The sequence below is a fragment of the Mytilus galloprovincialis genome, chromosome 2 (genome assembly GCF_965363235.1).
Source record: "Mytilus galloprovincialis chromosome 2, xbMytGall1.hap1.1, whole genome shotgun sequence".
In the NCBI taxonomy this organism is placed as follows: Eukaryota; Metazoa; Mollusca; class Bivalvia; order Mytilida; family Mytilidae; genus Mytilus; species Mytilus galloprovincialis.
This window is the reverse complement of record NC_134839.1, coordinates 75568920-75591551: the sequence shown is the minus strand read 5'-3', so window position 1 is coordinate 75591551 and position 22632 is coordinate 75568920. Positions and strand designations below refer to the sequence as shown.

The 22632-nt window shown below is 34.6% G+C and overlaps 1 protein-coding gene across 1 annotated transcript; it reads right to left on the bottom strand.

The window, feature by feature from the left end:
• Positions 1 to 914: 914 nt before the first annotated feature.
• LOC143062546 (uncharacterized) lies at positions 915 to 15319 on the bottom strand. Its single transcript, XM_076234211.1, has 3 exons — positions 15188 to 15319; positions 2026 to 2098; positions 915 to 1505 (listed from the first exon to the last, which is right to left on the bottom strand). Exons 1-3 carry the CDS (start codon positions 15306 to 15308, stop codon positions 1310 to 1312), a joined length of 390 nt encoding a protein of 129 aa, XP_076090326.1. The 5' UTR covers positions 15309 to 15319; the 3' UTR covers positions 915 to 1309.
• Between the last annotated feature and the right edge of the window lie 7313 nt (positions 15320 to 22632).

Here is a 22632-nt window from a genome sequence, read left to right as displayed (position 1 = left end):
GACAAATTTGTATTTAGATATACAAATAAAGAGGAGATTGATGGAAATGTCGAATGAAATCATTAATTCACACACTCAATTTAAAAAGAAAGTTAGTAGACTTAAACAGAGTGCATGCTTTTACTCTAGTTTATGCTTGAATATCTTTTTTTTTGTATGTTTCGTGTTTGACCATTATAACTGATCTTCTTTATTACTTTTTTACAGAGTATCATTTGCAGCAGTACTTAAGATAAAAGAAAACAAAATCACTAAGATAAAGTTGACAAATGAATTGAATTTGTTTTATGGCAGTAGAATATTATGTAACATTTTAGTTCATTTTCTGAAGAGAAATTCATCAACATTACGGCTAAGGGTTAATTGTTGTCGCTCAGACCAGACCAAAGTGCTGATAAATATAAAACAACAAGAAGGACACTTTCTTATTCATAAATCAGAGAATTTATTTTTAACACCATACCAACGATTCAAGATACGTCCGGCAGGATGCATTGGATTAAAACCAGGCAATGGTGCTCATTTGTGGATGCTTTTCTTGTCAGTCTCAAGTGAAAATGCGTTAACTTTCCAGGTTCAAATAAACAGAACAATGGGAGGATCACCAAATGCAATATTATGCTTTTCAACAGACACAAATACCAAAACCTACACAGAAATAACGAAAGTTGAATTCAATCTAGATATGTTGCCCCTTCTTCAAAATCGATCGGACACTGAAGAAAACTCATCTAAACCAAACATCAAAATAGATGCTGTTAAAATTACCAATAGCAGTGATTTGAAATGATTTGAAGCTTGTGTAGATCAGGATGATCCAGTAGCACACTGTTTATCTAATTGTAAGTCAGCCCATTCGAAGACAGACAGTCAATACTCAATTGTCGGAGGTCTTTTGTTATCAAACGCCGCCACACTAGAAAGATACGAGCAATAATGAATGTTATCTTGAGATGTAATAAACGCGTAACACAACCAATGTTTTAATTATAAAGTGTAACGTAAATTAAGTTTTGCATCTTCCTGAATCCTTAGTTTTATTTTAGAAAGAGTATGAATCCCAAACTTAAGCTGTATAAGAATATTTAAAAAATGTTTAGTTGTTTCGTTATCATGCAAATGAATCACTCTTTGTGGAAAATTTATTAAATATTGTTTTTTAATGGTACAACATAGCTTTACTTCTTACATAGCCATCATGGTGAGAAACTATATGGCAAAAGTTTGTAGTTCTTCAACGTTTTCGGTCCTTATACATCCTCCCCGGCTTTCACATATTCGGCTATGAGCATTCCTAATGAAGGTAAATCTAGAAAGGCGCTTCATTGTTTTTTTTTTTTTTTGGTTTTTTTTTTAAGAAGTCTGATTTGAGAGAGAATATGTAAATCAAGGAGAGTAACAATAAAAAAAAAAGCACACAAGATGGAATAACCACACGGACCTCTTTCCCTAGGAACTGCCAACACCACCGTAAAAATTGTCTATATTCTGTATAACGATTTCTCCTGAAATTATAAAATATGTTCTTTTAATAATCTCCAGCAGTAAATATTTCAAGCATATTCAGGACAAGATTAGTTGCAAAATTTAATATTTTTATCCATTTAAAATTTATATATATTCACTTTTGAATAATAAATGGGGAATATAACCATGAACAAAGATAATGTCATGCTTGAATATATTAATATATAAAGGTTTGTGAATATAAGTATTGTGTACAAGTTTCATAACATTTGGTTGAGGCGTAATAAAGTTCGAGAACAAAAATCAATTTTGGACATATGGTACAATTAGACAAGTAACTATGTATAAAAAAGTAGGTGTTGCATTTTTCAATGAGATAACATAGTATGATTGCCATCCAAAGCACACTAGCCAAGACTTCACATACTAAATTTAAGCATTTATAGATTGAATTTGCTGCACAGCCTTCAACACAGAGCATTGACTCAAGATTTAAATAGATTTTAAAAATAAACCAATATAGATATTGATGTTGAAATTCACGACTGAAATTCTTACTCATTTCCATGATAAGGATGCTCTCCGTATTGCTGTCTATACTGGTAATAGGCAACTTTTAATACGTGTGTATTGTGACGGGTACCATTTATCAATTGTACTTATAATAACTACTTTTCTTAAAACTTCAAATGTGAATAATTGTATGCTGTTCAATTCTAAATTTCACTCTACTTATTCAGAGACAAAGATAGAATCAGTGCATTCCATTTTTAGGATTATTTCTATAATTTTTATTCAGATTCAAATAACTAATAACTGACAGAATAGGTTATAATGCAGTCATTTTATTATAGAATATTGTATCTACTGTTTACTATGGAATCTGTTATTTACTGTTATGAGACGATCCCCGTATTTATTTACTTTCATTGAACCGAGTGTTGTTTTTACTCGTATGTACATTTTTGATTGTGTCATGTGAACTTACTTATCTGTACAGTTTCCTCAAGTCATTTCGGTATAGGGAATTACAAGTTTTATGTCAGAACATTTTGTTTAACTACATAACTTGTCGAAATTCGTTGACAGACAAGCACCTGGCTTCCTTTCAGCGCCATCTTCAGTTAACGGTAATGAAGCGTTTTCATTGGTCGAACGATTACGGAAGGTCACGAGTATTTTTAGCTTATCGAAAGAAATTTTATTATTATATTCTATTTACGGAACAAACATTTTAGCAAATATAAAGTCGCTTGAGAATGATTTTTGTATATCTATTTAATAAATTTAAACATTTCACAACGGCCGAAGTGAGAAATGCCGCAAATGATTTCCATTGGTTTACTGTTAATCTTGCAGTTGCGCGGTAGAAAATCGCACAGAAACTGCACGAAAACTGCACAAAACTTGCACTATTTTTAAGTACAAGTATAAAACCCCAAAACGCGAGTCTGACGTCATTCTGGCTAAGACGTTACTAAAATAATAAGGAGATATTCGTTTTGAAAGTAAGAATAATAGATTTACTTTACTTTTGTAAAGTTTTTAACATTTTAAAGTGCACATAATTGTTTAAAAACGATTTACGCAAATATTTTACCAAAATTTCACGGAAAACTTGAGGAATCTAGGAAAATTATGAGAATTTGTCTTTGTTTAATAATAATGGTTTAAATTGAATTACAATACATAAACCATAGAATTTACGTATACATATTTTTCTGATGAGAAATTTCGTACGTTAATAATACTTTTTGCCGAATCACTGTCTGAAGTTTTCATGTAACTTAACGGAACAATTTTGACAATACTTATATAGAATTTTCATGTCACTTATAAAGGGTGATTCAGTAAATTTAAGTCTTTTGCACTAGTTAAGGGTTCTAATAGGGTTTTCAGACAATGAGATAAACATAGAAATACACATTACTAGTGAAGGAAACTAGTACAAATCTTCCATATATTTGGTTAAAAGACCAAAACAGTTAGTCAATTATTTTGTATAATAATTCAAGACATCATTTTTGTAATCAAATATCTATACATGTATAGTCAGTCAAAACTTTAAAGGAACATTGTTAGTAAAATAGATAATTGTACTTCTTGCCATATTTTGTCATTTTCTTCTGGTCACTTTTGAGACAATCGCTTTTAGCCAAAGGATACTAAAACAATGTCTCAACAAACATTATTGCAATAAAATTATAGTTCTCGATTTTAACTTCACTAAAATTCACTGTTTAGAATAAAGGTCAAGGAAACATAAGACTTACGTTTTAGCAAAAGGAAGCTAATACAAAGTCTCTACTAAACTGTATCATTTAAAATGAGACTTACGTTCTTAGTGAAAGGAAGCTAATACAAAGTCTCTACTAAACTCTTGCCATTATTAAAAGCATTCAATAAGTCACATAATTGCCCATAAGTAAACTTTGTGATAACCAAGTTTGGAAATCTAGACTATAGTGTTAGCCTGTGGAAGCAATTACACTGTTTAAGCAAAATTCTAGTTCTTATAATATTTATTTTCATGAATTACGTCCCAGTATAATTAGCGTGAGGTCAGATGTACTTTTAATACATGAGTACTTATAATATTTTTGTCCATATCTGCTCTTATTCTCAACAAACGAGAGAACATCATAGCAGTTAATGTTACAGTAGTTATACTCTTTATGAGTAGTTTTAGTATTTTTGATCAACCTTTGAAAAGATACCCTAGGCAATATTTGTCTGGAAATTCACTTAAAGGTGTACTTATTATTGATAAATTTGCAAGTTGTTTTTCTTATTGGTCTTGAGCTTGACTAAAATTGTGATCTCAAATATATGTCACTGTTATGTTATTGTTATGCTATATATATATATACTTTTGTCAGAAATAAAGTATTTGCAACTTTAAATATGAATTGTTTGCTGTCAGTATCAAGAACCCCTTCTTTCAGTTCATTGTTAGGGTGTTGCCAGAGGTTTTGATTTAATACGTCGGGATTTTATATCCAAAGTTTTCGGTGTATGTGTTTCTGCCCTTTTCGCCAATTGACCCGCTACATATTTTCTGGCATCCACGGTGGGATTCATTCATTTATTGAGTGGATCTAGTGATACGTACCCTTTAAGTGGTAGTACGAGCAGTAGCAGTAATGGTGAAAAAAAGAACACATATACCACCAGTAGGTAGTGGAGATGAAAGTGGAAGAGAAATCATTACAGACGACACTGATGATTATCAGACCGGACAAAATGATACTACAGAGACAGAGGCTACTGGCTATACAGATCTGTCCGACTCAGAAATCGAGCAAGCTGAACAGACTATGGTTACAAACACCAGGAATTTACCACAGAGTACACCAAGTACTAGTGGGATACAAAAGAATTTTCAGACTTTAGATTTACGACGAAGTTCGAGGTTATACAACAAGAGACAAAAGAGTAATAAATTACAGAAAGAAAATTTGGTGGAGGAGACACGTCCTTTGTCACCTAATGAACATACCGGCATTTATGGTACACTTAAGAATGCCATACAAGATATGACTACCCAGGTTATTTTTGCGATACAAGCTGCTTTTAGTAGCAATGTTATTGCTCAACCATCCAGTACAAATACTATCAAATCAAATGAAGAACCACAACATAGGAGAAAACCAAGACATGTAAAAAGTTCCTCAACATGTAAGGCAACTAGAAAGTCAAGTATACAGAGTAGTTACTCCAGTGATTCCAGCTCAGAGGAAGATTGCCATGAACCTGTAGATTCTGATTGCAGTGTATCTACCGATAAAATAACACAGTCAAAACAGAAGTCAAGTTCACATAACGTCAAGCTTCCATCTTTTACTGGTCAAGAGAAGTGGGAGGTTTGGTTCAATCGATTCGAAGCAGTTGCAAAACTCAAATCTTGGAATGAGGAAGATAGACTTCAAGAGTTGTTACCCAGGTTACAAGGAGACGCTGGAGACTTCACGTTTGATCAATTGCCAAAGAAGACTATCAGGAACTACAAAAAGTTGGTACAAGAACTGAAAAATAGATTTGGAGTCATAGAGACCACCAGAACATACCGGCTTCAATTTAGTAGAAGGAAACAGTTAAACGGAGAGACACCAGAAAAATTTGCAGCAGAGTTAAAAAGGCTATATGACAAAGCCTACAAAAACAGATATGCAAGTACACGCCAAGAAGATCTACTACAGAGATTTCTCTTGGGACTCATAGATTATAAGGCCCGTATTCATATAGAATTAAACAAAGATCCTGAAACCATAGAAGAAGCAGTACAAGAAGTCATTACATACGTAGAGACCATGAAAAATCCGAATCAAGGAGAAGAAAATAATAAGAAGGCAGTACGACAAGTGAAAGGAGGACAAAAGAATGAAAACATTACTAGAAAGGATAATGACAAAAAGTCCGACAATTACCAGGGAGCGGAGAAAACGTCTGTTGAAAGCCAGATTGAAGACAAAAATAAAAGTCTAACTATTAAAGAAGGGGATTTGCAATCTTTATTTAACAAGATGTTTGAAGACAAAAAGCAAGAATTACAGCATAAGACATATGGTAGACCAGGAACCAGTCAGACACCATTTCAATCCAATGATGGCCAACATAAGGGTCCAAGACAGAATGGATTATGCTATTACTGTGGACAACCGGGACATTTTGCGAGAAATTGTTTCGCAAATCCAGATAGAGTTGCAGACAGATTTCCTTCAAAAAACAATAACTTTAAACCACAATGGGGACAAAATAACGGTAACCTTGGTCCCAACCCTAATATGGGGGTACCACCACCAGGTTTTCCATTAAACTAAGGGTGGGCATCTCTGATGACCGGGAGGTGACCCATACAGTTTTAGATGTTAAAGGTCAAAATTTGAATGATGTTAAAGGTCAAAATAGCAGTTTAATTTCTGAGAATAAAAGTTTAAGTACAAAAAAAGGGGGTCTAGATAAAATTGATACTGATAGTTGTCATGTTTTGAAACCAGTAAGAATAAATGAGGAGGTTGAGCATTCACCCTTGATTAGAGGTGATAGTCCTCCACTGAGTCACAAGAGTGAACAGGAGGTTGAGTATTCACCCTTGATTAGAGGTGATAGTCCTCCACTGAGTCACAAGAGTGAACAGGAGGTTGAGTATTCACCCTTGCATAGAGGTGATAGTCCTGCTGGCACTTGTACTGCGGAAGTATCGATGAAATCGTCTGAAGGCCTAGATGATGTTCAAAGATTTCCACCAGTTGAAACTCATATTATTGGAAGACAAGTTTTGAGATGTGAAGGAGTATATATCCAAGGAAGTATTGAAGGAATTGATGTTACATTTACTGCTGATACTGGAGCTACACGAACTGTTATTTCGACTAAATCATTCAGAAAAATACTTTCATCAAAAAGACCAAAACTTTAAAAATCTAGTTCTTTGGCTAGTGCTGATGGACAACCATTGAAAGAGTTGGGAAAAGCTGTTTTTAACTTGACACTGGGTGAGTTGGCCTTAGAGAAGGAACTCATAGTTGCTGAAATAGAAGATGAAGCCCTTTTAGGTTTAGATATCCTAATGAAAGGAGATCAAGGCCCAGCTGATATAAAATTAACAGAAGGAGTTATCTTGCTTAATAGTACCACTATCCCATGTATCCAAGTTGGACAGACGGAACCAATAAGAAAAGTTAGATCAGCTGATCATTATGTCATACAGCCAAGAAGTGAGATACTTATTGATGTTTTTGTTGACCGTTTCGACAAAGATTTACACAACTGTCCACAAGACTACTTAATAGAACCTTGCCCACAATTTGAAGATACCTATCCATTAGTAATGGCCGCCTGTCTTGTTGAAATTGGAGAAGAAGTGACTAATAAGGTCAGACTCATGAATCCTTTTGATCAAGAGGTAAAGCTGAATCAAGATGCAGTTATTGGAATTGCAGAAAAATTAGATACTGATCCAATTACGCTATTTTCACAGGAAGACAGTGAGGAGTCACAGAACTTCAACTCTGTCCGACGAATAAAATTAACAGGTTCCAAACCTGTCACATGGCAGACAAATGAGGGAATAATAAGAAGTCTAGCAAATAAAGGAACAACTGACGGAGGGAAAAGTGGCGTCGTACCAACACATTTACGTTCTTTATATGATGATGCAGCGAACAACCGTCGAGAAGATGAACAGGAGGCTATAGTTAGTCTTTTGCAAAAATATTCGGCAGCATTTTCAGTAAATGATACAGACCTAGGGCTGACACACCTAGTGGAACATACAATTGACACCGGTGAAGCCAAGCCAGTTAAACAACCACCACGAAGAGTTCCACTTGCTTTTGCCAATGACGAGAGGAAAGCCATAACACAAATGTTAGATCAAGGGATCATACAAAAGTCAAATTCACCTTGGGGAAGTCCATTACAGCTAGTGGTCAAGAAAAACGGGAAGATTCGCCCGTGCTGTGACTACAGATTTTTGAACGCCCTTACTCGGCTGGACTCATTTCCTATTCCGAGAATACAAGACTGTCTGGATGCCGTAGGTGGCGCCACCTTGATGTCGACCTTCGATTTGACCAGTGGATATCACCAAATTCCCATGAAGAAAGATGATATTTCCAAGACAGCATTCGTAACCAAATGTGGTCTGTATGAGTTCAAGACGATGCCATTTGGAGTCTGCAATGGTCCAGCTACTTGTCAACGATTGATGGAACTTGTACTCCATGGGCTTCAATGGCAAATTTGTCTAATTTATCTAGACGATATCATTGTATTTAGTAACGGTTTCGAAGAACACATGTCAAGGCTAGATACAGTTTTAAACAGAATTTTGGAATCTGGGTTGAAATTAAAACCAGAGAAATGTGAACTCCTGAAGTCAGAGGTCACTTTTCTAGGTCATGTGGTTTCGGATGAAGGAATTCGTCCAAATCTGGACAATACAGCAAAAATTTTATCTTGGCCTGTACCAAAAACCGTCACTGAAGTACGACAACTTTTAGGCATGGGTAGCTACTACAGACGTTTTATTAAGGACTTGTCAGCCATGGTAAAACCCTTAACTGACCTGACCAAGAAATCTAAGTCATTTGAGTGGACAAAGGAATGCCAAATTGCTTTTGAGAAACTAAAACAAGCTTTCACTAGTACAGATATTATGGCTTTTCCCAGAGATGAAGGTGAATACTATTTGGACACAGATGCCTGTGACACAGCTATTGGAGCAGTGTTAAGTCAGATACAGGATGGTACATTGAAAGTTATAGCCTATGGTAGTCGTACCCTTAATAAGGCAGAGCGCAACTACTGTATAACGGACAAAGAGCTTTTAGCAGTACGCTACTTTATTGAATACTACAGGCAGTATCTGCTAGGACGTAAATTCTGTGTACGTACTGATCACCAGGCATTGATATGGCTTTTTAGCATGAAAGAGCCTAAAGGTCGAATAGCTAGATGGTTAGAAATTCTATCCAATTTCGATTTCTCCATTGAATATCGCCCCGGTAGTAAACATGGGAATGCTGATGCTTTGTCTAGATGTTATAATCCAAAAGATTGTGAGTGTGCGGATGTAGACAATTTGGAGTACCTAAAATGTGGTCCCTGTAAGAAGTGTCGAAATCGTGCCATAGAAATGCAGAGTACAAGATTGCTATCGCCAGAAATCCATGAGGAAAATATTGAAGATCCAACTAAAAACAAAGATGGTGGAGAACCTATACAGATTTGTGCAGTAAAAACAAGACAACAGACTTCAGATGATAATATATGGACAACATGGAGTAATGGACACTCAAAAGAAGAATTATTAAAACTACAGGAAGATGACTCAGATATCGGACCTCTCTTACAGTGGAAGGAAGGTGACACTCGACCTAATTCAAAAGAATTAGAAAAATACAGTGCTGCTACCAGACACTACTGGCACCTATGGGAATCAGTTGTTAAGAAAGATGGTCTGCTGTTTAAGCAGTACAGCCGAAGAGATGGTTCAGGAGATTACAGACAATTTTTAGTTCCAGACAAGATGAAAAAGGAAGTACTAAATAACATGCACAACTCAATTTTGTCAGGACATCTAGGCAAAAACAAAACAAAGGAAAAATTAGCTCAACGGTATTACTGGTACGAGATGAAAGAAGACATACAAATTTGGATAAGCCAATGTGACATCTGTGGGGCCAACAAACCTCCTCAAAAATTATTGAGGGCTCCGTTGGGAAAAATGCCAGTTGGAGGGCCCCTCGACAGACTTGCAACTGATCTCCTTGGGCCATTGCCGCTTACTCCCAGGAATAATCGGTACATCTTAACAGTTACGGATTACTTTACTAAATGGGTTGAAGTATTTCCAGTTCCTGACCAAACAGCTACAACATGCGCTAATATTATCTTGAATGATGTAATTTGTCGTTTTGGTTTCCCTTTGGCCATACATTCTGATCAAGGTCGGAATTACGAAAGCGACATTTTCCAAGAATTGTGTAGTATATTAGATATACGCAAGACAAGGACAAGCCCCCGTAATCCAAAGTGCAATGGTCAAGTTGAACGTTTTAGCAGAACTTTGGTTTCTATGATAAAATCTTATTTGAGAGGAGAGCAGACGAACTGGGATCTTAATCTTGGATGCCTTGCGAGTGCATATAGAGCTTGTCCACATGATACGACTAGTTTAACTCCCAATGTAATGATGTTAGGCAGAGAAATTCGTTTTCCCTATGAGCTAACTAGAGAAGGAACAGAATTTGTTTCAGAAACTGAACAGGGAACATGGGGAAACCATGCGCTTAAAGTACGAGAGAGATTACAGAAAGCTCATCATGTAGCCAGAAAACATTTGGAAGTTAACCTTAAAAAAAGAAAAGATCACTATGATGTCAAAGCCAACCTTGTCCAATACCAAAAGTTTGACAAAGTGTGGTACCTAAACGAAACAAGGAGAGAAGGAAGTTGTTTCAAGTTACAACCTTTATTTTTGGGTCCATGTCTGATAGTAAACAGGTACAATGACCTAAATTATCAAATACAGATAGATGCAAAAGGAACCAAAAAAGTGGTCAACCATAACAAACTAAAGCCATATAAAGGGACTAGCACCCAAAAATGGATTAAACAAGTTGAAACTCAGAATAAATGATATTAAATGCTATACATGTACATGTACGACATAAGTTATATGTTTATACTTGTACTGATCAAGTATTTTACATGATTGTTTCTTTTTATGTGTGTACATTTTGTATGTATTCAAAATGTTTCTTTCCAAATGTAAATAAACTGATAAAGTTGTACATAAAATTTAAATGTGATAAGGAATAGTCAAGCTCAAGATTGTACTCAAGTTAATCTTTTAGTTTTAATTGAATGTAGGATTAAATGATGTTTTTTTTTGTTAAGGATAGTCTCCCAATAATATAATTTGGGAACATTAGGTACTTAGTTTTTCTTTGTATATAGTTATGTACACACTATTTGAATTAGTGTGTTAATACCAGCCTTTGTAAAAATAAAATAAACGCTAGGATACTTCCTAATTTGTCATTTAATAATTTGTTTTCTGTCTTTGAGTTGCTGTCACAAAACGGAAATGCGTTATCTCTCAGGCCTTAACATAAATAGGGTGTATTAAGAATTTAAGTAAAAATGACAATAAGTGGCAAGATTTAGTACAATTTGTTTTATTTTGTAAAGTCGTGTGGTACCAAATAAAAATAATGCTGTGCTATGCTGAATTTTAACATACATATAAAAAAAAAAAATTACATTTATAAAATAAATAAATTATCAATGTAGGAAAAACCACAACCTTAACAGAAGGAACCAAAGTTGGAACCTTATATGTTTTGGTCTAGCTCTTTATAAAGTGCAATGTCACTGGCAACATACTTTATATTTTTATTTTTATTGCAGAATGTCAGACAATCTAAACAACAAACAAATCCGAAGGTTATATCGCTGCCTCAAATGTATTGACCAAGATGGTTACATTGGTCAAAAACACCGTGTTGAAGGCCACATCTGGAAATTGCATGTGCCATTAGAAGTAGTGCCATATTATTGCACCTTATGCCTTTTCCGATGTGGCAAGGAAAGCGAGATGATAAAGCATGGCCAGCACTTCCGACCCCACCAGATACAGAAGGAAGAGATGATCAATAGGGGTCAGTACCAGGGAGACCGAGCATATATCAAAAAGAGTCCCTTACCATACCGATCCGTAATAGGTTTAGACCTAGAGAAGATGACCCGCGGTGAATCGTTGATAAGGACCAGAGGATATACTCCAACATTTGGTCCAACTCCTGTGGTACAACCAGCTGAGGCAGTATGTCGGGTTGAAGTAGTGCAGGAAGCAGAAGTGGTGGAGGAAATCGTGGTAGATGTAGTGCAGGAAGCAGAAGTGGTGGAGGAAATAGTGGTAGATGTAGTGCAGGAAGCAGAAGTGGTGGAGGAAAGACCCGAACCAGTGGGTACACCACTCTCCTCCCCTATAAGGAAAATCATAGCCCGCGAAAGAGAACTGGAAGAGCTGGAGGAAGAGCAACAGTCACAGCCAGACGAGTTTGTGTTCGAGCAGACAACTACTACCATCACCACAAACACACATCCAGCTGAAGAATGGAACATGGTTCCAACAAATAATTCTGAAATAAAATCTTCATCCTCTTCATCCTCATCATCATCTTCAAGCACATGCTCCCATAAGGTTTTGTTGGAGGAACTAACAAAAAAATTTACAAACTTTACCAGTACTATGACAACTAACATGGAAAACATGCAGAAGGAAATTGTACGACTGACTAGTCAGGTGACCGGACTACGGTCTGTAGTTCGAGGTCAAAACACAGAGAACAGACAAAGGAATGCCTCTCCAGCCCGTCACTACAACAGGAACAGATATTCTCCTTACCGACCAGCCCAAAGAAGGAGTATTACACCCATGCCAAGATATACCAGAAGAACCTGAACTGTATTTGTGTTATATATTTTTCTTTCTTGTGATTTTGTTTGTACATGAATAATGATTATTGATATAATTAGGTATTTAATTGAATATATTTAGGATAGAGTAAAAATAGAAAAAATTGTTTTTTTTTTTAAAACTCAAAAAGTCTGGTAGTAATTGATTTTTTTTGTTGGAAATTTATGAAATTCAATTGGAGAAAACTTTACTTGTACATTTAGTACCATTATATCATATTGTTCTTGTGGTTTTCAAATTCTTTATTTTATTGATTATCATAACCAATTTGTAGGGACACAAATTCTAAAAGGGGGGTAATGTGACGGGTACCATTTATCAATTGTACTTATAATAACTACTTTTCTTAAAACTTCAAATGTGAATAATTGTATGCTGTTCAATTCTAAATTTCACTCTACTTATTCAGAGACAAAGATAGAATCAGTGCATTCCATTTTTAGGATTATTTCTATAATTTTTATTCAGATTCAAATAACTAATAACTGACAGAATAGGTTATAATGCAGTCATTTTATTATAGAATATTGTATCTACTGTTTACTATGGAATCTGTTATTTACTGTTATGAGACGATCCCCGTATTTATTTACTTTCATTGAACCGAGTGTTGTTTTTACTCGTATGTACATTTTTGATTGTGTCATGTGAACTTACTTATCTGTACAGTTTCCTCAAGTCATTTCGGTATAGGGAATTACAAGTTTTATGTCAGAACATTTTGTTTAACTACATAACTTGTCGAAATTCGTTGACAGACAAGCACCTGGCTTCCTTTCAGCGCCATCTTCAGTTAACGGTAATGAAGCGTTTTCATTGGTCGAACGATTACGGAAGGTCACGAGTATTTTTAGCTTATCGAAAGAAATTTTATTATTATATTCTATTTACGGAACAAACATTTTAGCAAATATAAAGTCGCTTAAGAATGATTTTTGTATATCTATTTAATAAATTTAAACATTTCACAACGGCCGAAGTGAGAAATGCCGCAAATGATTTCCATTGGTTTACTGTTAATCTTGCAGTTGCGCGGTAGAAAATCGCACAGAAACTGCACGAAAACTGCACAAAACTTGCACTATTTTTAAGTACAAGTATAAAACCCCAAAACGCGAGTCTGACGTCATTCTGGCTAAGACGTTACTAAAATAATAAGGAGATATTCTTTTTGAAAGTAAGAATAATAGATTTACTTTACTTTTGTAAAGTTTTTAACATTTTAAAGTGTACATAATTGTTTAAAAACGATTTACGCAAATATTTTACCAAAATTTCACGGAAAACTTGAGGAATCTAGGAAAATTATGAGAATTTGTCTTTGTTTAATAATAATGGTTTAAATTGAATTACAATACATAAACCATAGAATTTACGTATACATATTTTTCTGATGAGAAATTTCGTACGTTAATAATACTTTTTGCCGAATCACTGTCTGAAGTTTTCATGTAACTTAACGGAACAATTTTGACAATACTTATATAGAATTTTCATGTCACTTATAAAGGGTGATTCAGTAAATTTAAGTCTTTTGCACTAGTTAAGGGTTCTAATAGGGTTTTCAGACAATGAGATAAACATAGAAATACACATTACTAGTGAAGGAAACTAGTACAAATCTTCCATATATTTGGTTAAAAGACCAAAACAGTTAGTCAATTATTTTGTATAATAATTCAAGACATCATTTTTGTAATCAAATATCTATACATGTATAGTCAGTCAAAACTTTAAAGGAACATTGTTAGTAAAATAGATAATTGTACTTCTTGCCATATTTTGTCATTTTCTTCTGGTCACTTTTGAGACAATCGTTTTTAGCCAAAGGATACTAAAACAATGTCTCAACAAACATTATTGCAATAAAATTATAGTTCTCGATTTTAACTTCACTAAAATTCACTGTTTAGAATAAAGGTCAAGGAAACATAAGACTTACGTTTTTAGCAAAAGGAAGCTAATACAAAGTCTCTACTAAACTGTATCATTTAAAATGAGACTTACGTTCTTAGTGAAAGGAAGCTAATACAAAGTCTCTACTAAACTCTTGCCATTATTAAAAGCATTCAATAAGTCACATAATTGCCCATAAGTAAACTTTGTGATAACCAAGTTTGGAAATCTAGACTATAGTGTTAGCCTGTGGAAGCAATTACACTGTTTAAGCAAAATTCTAGTTCTTATAATATTTATTTTCATGAATTACGTCCCAGTATAATTAGCGTGAGGTCAGATGTACTTTTAATACATGAGTACTTATAATATTTTTGTCCATATCTGCTCTTATTCTCAACAAACGAGAGAACATCATAGCAGTTAATGTTACAGTAGTTATACTCTTTATGAGTAGTTTTAGTATTTTTGATCAACCTTTGAAAAGATACCCTAGGCAATATTTGTCTGGAAATTCACTTAAAGGTGTACTTATTATTGATAAATTTGCAAGTTGTTTTTCTTATTGGTCTTGAGCTTGACTAAAATTGTGATCTCAAATATATGTCACTGTTATGTTATTGTTATGCTATATATATATATATATACTTTTGTCAGAAATAAGGTATTTGCAACTTTAAATATGAATTGTTTGCTGTCAGTATCAAGAAACCCTTCTTTCAGTTCATTGTTTGGGTGTTGCCAGAGGTTTTGATTTAATACGTCGGGATTTTATATCCAAAGTTTTCGGTGTATGTGTTTCTGCCCTTTTCGCCAATTGACCCGCTACTGTATCAAGGCATAATGGATGAAATCCCGGATTGTCTGTTATACAAGCTGTGTCAGTGTGTTCATTTTTCACGTCATCAATTTTTGAAACTTCACAACAGCATACACACTCTCTTGCTGACGGCATAACTGCACAATGTCCACAATTACACCTTGAAGAAAGCAACCGATTTATTTTAGGGCAACAAAAATATCTAAGATACTAAAGCATAAACTATATATTTTCAGTATGATTGATTTGAACATTCAAAGAAAGATTCATTTGTTATGAATAAAGTTGTAGTTTTCTCGTTTGAATTGTTTTACATTGTCATTTCGGGGCCTTTAAAAGCTGACTATGTGGTATGGGCTTTGCTCATTGTTGAAGGCCGTACGGTAACCTATAATTGTTTACTTTTTGTGTTTGTTTTTGCCTCTTGTGGAGAGTTAGTTGTCTTATTGGCAATCATACCACATCTTTTTTTTATATTGTAGATACATTTGGGTCCGACATAATAATGCAATGAGTTCTATTTATATCTTTGAAAGAAGAAACCGCAAAAATATATTGAATATAAGCTATAATTGCTTCTCTTCATGTTATAATGCTTTATGTTTGTCCTTGATCGATGATTTGCACCCGGTATTAAAAATGTACATATACTGAGGAGAGGTTGAATGGAAGTAGTTACATTGAATTTTTGTAAACAGAAACTTGTTGAATGTAGAGTAATGTATCAGGAAAAGATTCAAACAGTAAATAAAATTGAGAATGGAAATGGGGAATGTGTCAAAGAGACAACAACACGACCAAATAAAAAACAACAGCAGAAGGTCACCAACAGGTCTTCAATGTAGCGAAAAATTCCCGCACCCGGAGGCGTCGTTCAGCTGGCCCCTAAACAAATATATACTAGTCCAGTGATAATGAACGCCATACTAATTTCCAAATTGTACACAAGAAACTAAAATTAAAATAATACAAGGCTAACAAAGGCCAGAGGCTCCTGACTTGGGACAGGCGCAAAAATGCGGCGGGGTTAAACATGTTTGTGAGATCTCAACCCTCCCCCTATACCTCTAACCAATGTAGAAAAGTTAACGCATAACAATACGCAGATTAAAATTCAGTTCAAGAGAAGTCCGAGTCTGATGTCAGAAGATGTAACCAAAGAAAATAAACAAAATGACAATAATACATAAATAACAACATTCTACTAGCAGTTAACTGACATGCCAGCTCCAGACTTCAATTAAACTGACTGAAAGATTATGATTTCATCATATGAACATCAGGCACAATCCTTCCCGTTAGGGGTTTAGTATCATACCATCATAACATATATGAGAAGAACATAACCCGTGTCATGCCAACAACTGTTTTTAGAATAAATGTGTTTAGTTCCGATGCAAAGACCTTATCAGTGACTCAATATTAACGCCAAAATATGCAATCTTTAATGACTTGACAACAGTATCGTAATTATATCCCTTCTTAATAAGTCTATTCAAAGGTTTTGTAAGTTTCTGAGGTGAATACTGACACCTTTGTGCTTTATAAAGAATATTTCCATAAAAAAATGGATGTGAAATACCTGAACGTATTAGAAGTCTGCATGTTGAGCTATATCTACGAATGATGTCTTTATACCGATGATAAAATTTAGTAAATGTTTTGACTACTTTGTGATATCGAAAACCCTGGTGTAATAATTTTTCAGTAATACATAAATTTCTCTCGTTAAAATCTAAAACATTGTTACATACACGAGCGAATCGTACAAGTTGAGATATATAAACACCGTAAGATGGTGACAAGGGAACGTCACCATCTAAAAACGGATAATTAACGATAGGAAATGAAAAATCATCCCTTTTATCATAAATTTTAGTATTCAGCTTCCCATTAGTGATATAGATATCAAGATCGAGAAAAGGGCAGTGGTCATTGTTAGTATTAGCTTTATTTAAAGTAAGTTCAACAGGATAAATTTCAATAATATACATACTGAAGTCGTCATTATTGAGAACCAAAATATCATCCAAATATCTAAAAGTATTATTAAATTTGTTAATCAGATGTTGTTTCGATGGGTCTTTGCTTATTTTTGTCATAAATTGTAACTCATAACAATACAAAAACAGGTCCGCAATAAGTGGTGCACAGTTTAAGCATGCACATATGAAGCGTGATTTTAATTTTCTGGTAGCCTTAGTAGTTTCTGAGAAAAATGGGTAAAAAAAATCAATGAACAGTTTCCCCCCGCCCCCACTATAAAAGTAACGTATTTTGACTTACACCTTTCCCGTCGAGAATCGGTTATAGTAATGCAATACGTTCACTTTTATAGTTTTGGAGTTATGTTTAATGCAAGGCGGCCGGCATAGGTACAGAACTGGTAGGTATCTCACTTCCTTCTTTTTCAATATTTTAGTTATATATTTATCCCTTTTACTAAGTAAGGGTATGCGTGAATAGATACATTATCATTTATTAATTACCAAGAATTGTCTGCCAATTTGTCTTCATCTTCGCCGTTTTCTGGTTCAGACTCGTCCGATATGAGTTGCACGGTTCAAACTGGTATGAGTTACTCTGAGCCCTCCGCTGAGCCCCCGCAATGGCACCAGTAGCTTCTACTAACACATCGTCCGAACCTGAGCTCCCGTTTTCTCCCATTCCAAATTCCGATGAACCACAAGACAGGCACAGTTCATTAAAATCACTTTCAGAACTGTCGTCGTTATCGTCTTGATGTTTCGAAGTTGATGCAGATGCCATTATTGTTTATATTCTGTGTTCATAATGTGACGTCACGCATTCCTTTCTTAGAAAACCGGAAGTTATTCAGACTGGCACTCGGGACTTGTCGCAGACAGGTGCGATGGGAATGTTTAATGTGATATAACATGCTTATTTCTTAATATTTTTTAGCGTTTTTTTCTATCGGTTTTAAATAATAAGTTCTTAAAAAAATTAATTTAAAAAAAAAAGAAAAATTACGTTCATATCAGGCACTTTAAGCGCTCCTTAAAGTTCAGTAAGTTGTATCCGGGTTAGATGTCTTACTGTGACAGCATATCGTTAACTGACAGCAGAGATGGGTCCGATTACTTTCAATGTAATTGATTAAATTACAATTACTTTGTCATTTCTGAAAGTGTCTGATTAAATTAATGATTAAATAGGGAAAGTAATTATGATTACATCTAATTACAATGAATTAAAAAAAAAACATTGTGAATGAATAAACGTTTAATATAACTATAGCATTTTTGTTGATATATATTATAAAATGATAACTTCAAACTTCATCTATTTAATTAACTACAAAAGTTTACTACACACATACATGAACATTGTGTCACTGGTTCTGACCCATTACCCTTTATCATCATTGATCTCTCACTGATTTATTTTGACTTCAATTGAATATATTGCTGTTTGTCTTCTAACCTCTTAAAGACTTTACATGTATTTCAAGATGCAGTTTATGGAAGTTAAAATATGGATGAAATAAAGTTACCAGTTAAAAAATATGTAAAATTTTAATAGAATTGTTTAATCAAATTGTAAACAAAATTCAAGTACTAAAAATCATTGCATTTTACATTTCCAGTCCAAAGACATACAAAAATTTGCTTATTTTTAACCAGATATTTGTCCAACTTTTAATTTAGTTTGTGCTAATTAGATAAATGTTCACATGTCTGATTAATCTTTTATCAAATACATTGTCCAACAACTATACTAATTGCAATAAAATCAAATCTTGACTGGTTTCCTACCTGTAAATTTAAAGTTGACTAAAATCACAATATTAACAAAAGATTATAATTCAGGGTTAAAGAAAAGTATTAAAAATATAGTATATATACCAATACACATAATTAACAGCGCCTAGTCTATGAAACATCACCAGGCGCTGTTAATTATGTGTATTGGTATATATACTATATGTTTATGCTTTTACATTTTTCTCACTGGTACACATAGTTAATATGGCTTCTACTAACGAAAGCTCCATTTGGAGTTAATGTGTTTAGAGACTTCTTATGTCAGTACCAGTGGCGGATGCAGGAATTTTCGAAAGGGGGTGCTAGCCCAGGGCAAAGGGGGGGGGGGGTGCAAAACATATGTCCTGATTCAAATGCATTGATCGGCCAAAATAAAGGGGGGTGCGCACCCCCGGAACCCCCCCTCTGGATCCGCCACTGAGTACACCTTTCCTTTATTGCTTAAAGAAAAGTATTATGGTAATTTAAAGATTTAAATTATAGTTTATACGATAAATAATTCCTGTCTACGTCAGGTGGGATATTTATAGAATACAAATTGAGATAACAGAGAGAGAGAGAGAGAGATTTTTAGAAATTACTGAGAGAACTGAGATATTTTTAGAAGATTGGTTAGCCAATCAGATAGGAAATATAAGTAAAGTATTAATAAGCTCGTTTGAAGCTGCAAGTTCGTCGTAGCAGATTTTAATTTTGTTTTTTACAAAAAGTTAATGACAAAATAGTTGTTTCAGTATTTAAACTGCTGTGCATAAACTTTAAGTGTTGGCTTATTCAGACTATATATGAATTCAAATAAGTTATCCCGTATGATAAAAATATATCAGGAAAAGGAGCCTGGAATAAACTTTGAACAATCCATGTGTTTGTACGGCGAGAAGTCTTCATTCATACGATATGTTCTATTTTATATTCGATTTGGAGTTTTAGTATTCATAGATCTGAGGTCTGTTTATTTATTTATTCACCTATATTGCATTTGACATTACATTTATACACATGTACGGACGCAATGGGTCCCATTAGGAAAAAGAAAAACAATAATGCAGTCTATAATCCTACATAACTTGAAAATTGGACAATTGCTAGACTAAAAGCAGAGTTAGAAAGAAAGAATATCGCTTTTCCTATAAATGCAAAACGTTTGACATTGGTTCGTATTTTGAAACGATACGAAAATTCCGATAATATCACATCAAACACAACAAACGCAGGTGGAGAGGAAGACGAGGCGAAAACAGTCACACACGTGGCGAGGAACCCATAAATGGTAGTGCGGTATACCATCATGCATTGCCACTACAAAACGCACGTGTAGATGGGGATCCGCGATCCCAGGATGCACCAAACATAAACAATAATGAGAACACGCCCAGTAACGACAATCGTGTTTTGATTGGAATTGTATCTAAACTATCATCGACTGTACAATCCCTACAACAGAATGTTTCCGGCTTAACAGGGAAGGTTACTTAAAGCCAGAAATGAAAATACCAGTACTAGTAGAATCGCAGAAACACCAAATGCATATGTCTCCGCTCCGGTGGATAGTGTATCCAATATCCTCAATCATACTTCTACAAATTCAAATCAATCTTGGTCAAATTTCAATCTACAGTCCGCATACAATGCATTACAAAACACACGAACTGCACCGAACGCAGCCGCAGGAAGCGAGGAACAGCTTTTAAATATGGGAAATTCAGGCCACATGGTGAGAACAGCACATGGCTATTCTGCAGAAACTCTACCGTTTGTGGAAACAATTTCACCCCAGTTACGAAAGAATATTTTATCAGGTATGGACATTAATCTAACATCTTTACTGATACCATACTATTCTGGTTCAGGAACACACGCGTTAAGCTTGAGTGAAGACAAAAACAATAAATCTGACCCTAGGAGTTCAAGATCATTGTCTCTGGGCGAATTTATTCAGGCTTTTGGGATTTATAAGAACATAATGTGTACAACATTTCCTCACCGTAGGAGTGAGCTGGATCTTTATGAACGCGATTTGGTTGATATGGCCACCAGGTATCCGGATAAGGGATTTTACGAGTACCATAAACGGTTTTCCGCTGATGCGGCAGCTCATTTAAGGCATAACCATATTCCTGTTGACTGATCTATCAGAAATAACACTTTATTTTGCAATATTTTTGCGAACATTAAACCTAACACATGTAGCATTTGCGGTAGCACTTTTCACTCAAGTAGTTATTGTAATCAGTCAAACAATAGCAATAGGAATACGACAGGGTCATACAGGTCAGATCAAGACATACACGTCAGGGAGCGTTCTAACCATGGAGGAAAGGAAATCTGTAATAATTTCAACGGGAAAACAGATTGTTTTAGACCTCATTGTAGAAATTTACATGTTTGTCTAAGTTGTAATGGAGAGCACCCTAAAACAGTCTGTACGAGTTCAAAAAACGAGGCACTAGGACAAAACAAAACCGGGTCCAATATGCAGAGAAGAATGTTAACGATCAAGTTTCCCTAAGTTTAGGAGCATCAACACCCATTGTGATTAGTAATTTAGTTCATGAATTAGAAAATCATCCAAATAAGGAATTTAAGAATTACCTAGTTTCTTGGTTAAGTCAAGGTTTTTCCACAGGTATTACAACATTACCATCTAAGTCTATTGAGTGCAAAAACTTAAGATCAGCGTTATCTCAACCAACACACGTTTTAAAATTAATAGAGACGGAGGTAGACAAGGGCTATTTAGAAGGACCATTTGATTTCATTGCATTTACACATTACCGCATTAACCCTATCGGTGTGGCAGAAGGTAAATACAATAAAAAGAACGCGTTTGATCGTAGACTTGTCAGCGCCTCATGAGGATCCAAAAAAACCTAGTTTAAACGAACTTATCGATAAAGATGAATTTTCTTTGCAATATGTTTCAATTGATGATGCTATCAGAACTATCAAAAGCCTAGGTTTTAAATCTTGGCTTTTAAAAACCGATATAGCCGACGCCTTCAAGGTTATGCCCCTGTCGCCAATGTTATGGCCGTTTCATGGAATCAAATGGAATGACAGATATTACTTTTTTTAATAAATTGGTGTTTGGGTGCAGGTCTAGCCCAAAAATCTTTGACACTCTTTCACAAGCAATTTATTGGATTGCTCAGAACAATTACAATATAGAGCACATTTTACACTTGTTAGATGATTTTCTAGTTATTGTACCAGAACAAGACAATGCTCAACAAACTAAATACTTTTTTTTAAGATATTTTTAAGTCATAAGGTGTGCCACTTTCATTTAAGAAAACTGAAGGACCATGTCATAAGTTAGAATATTTAGGGATATTTTTAGATACTATTAATATGGAGGCTTATCTCCCTTTTAATAGAAAAGGTTTTACGAATTCAAGAAATTATAGAATATTTTAGTAAGCGCAATTCGTGCACAAAAAGAGAGTTATTAAGTTTACTAGGGCATTTAAATTTTGCGTGCAGAGTTATTGTGTCAGGTAGATCATTTGTGTCACACTTAATTAAACTGTCTACTACTGTTAAAAAGTTGCATCACCATGTGCACTTAAAAAGTTGTAAACCTGATCTTGTTATGTGGTCAAAATGTTTAAAAGATTGGAATGGTGTTTCCTTCTTTTTAAATGATAATATAACGAATGCTGCGGACATTCACT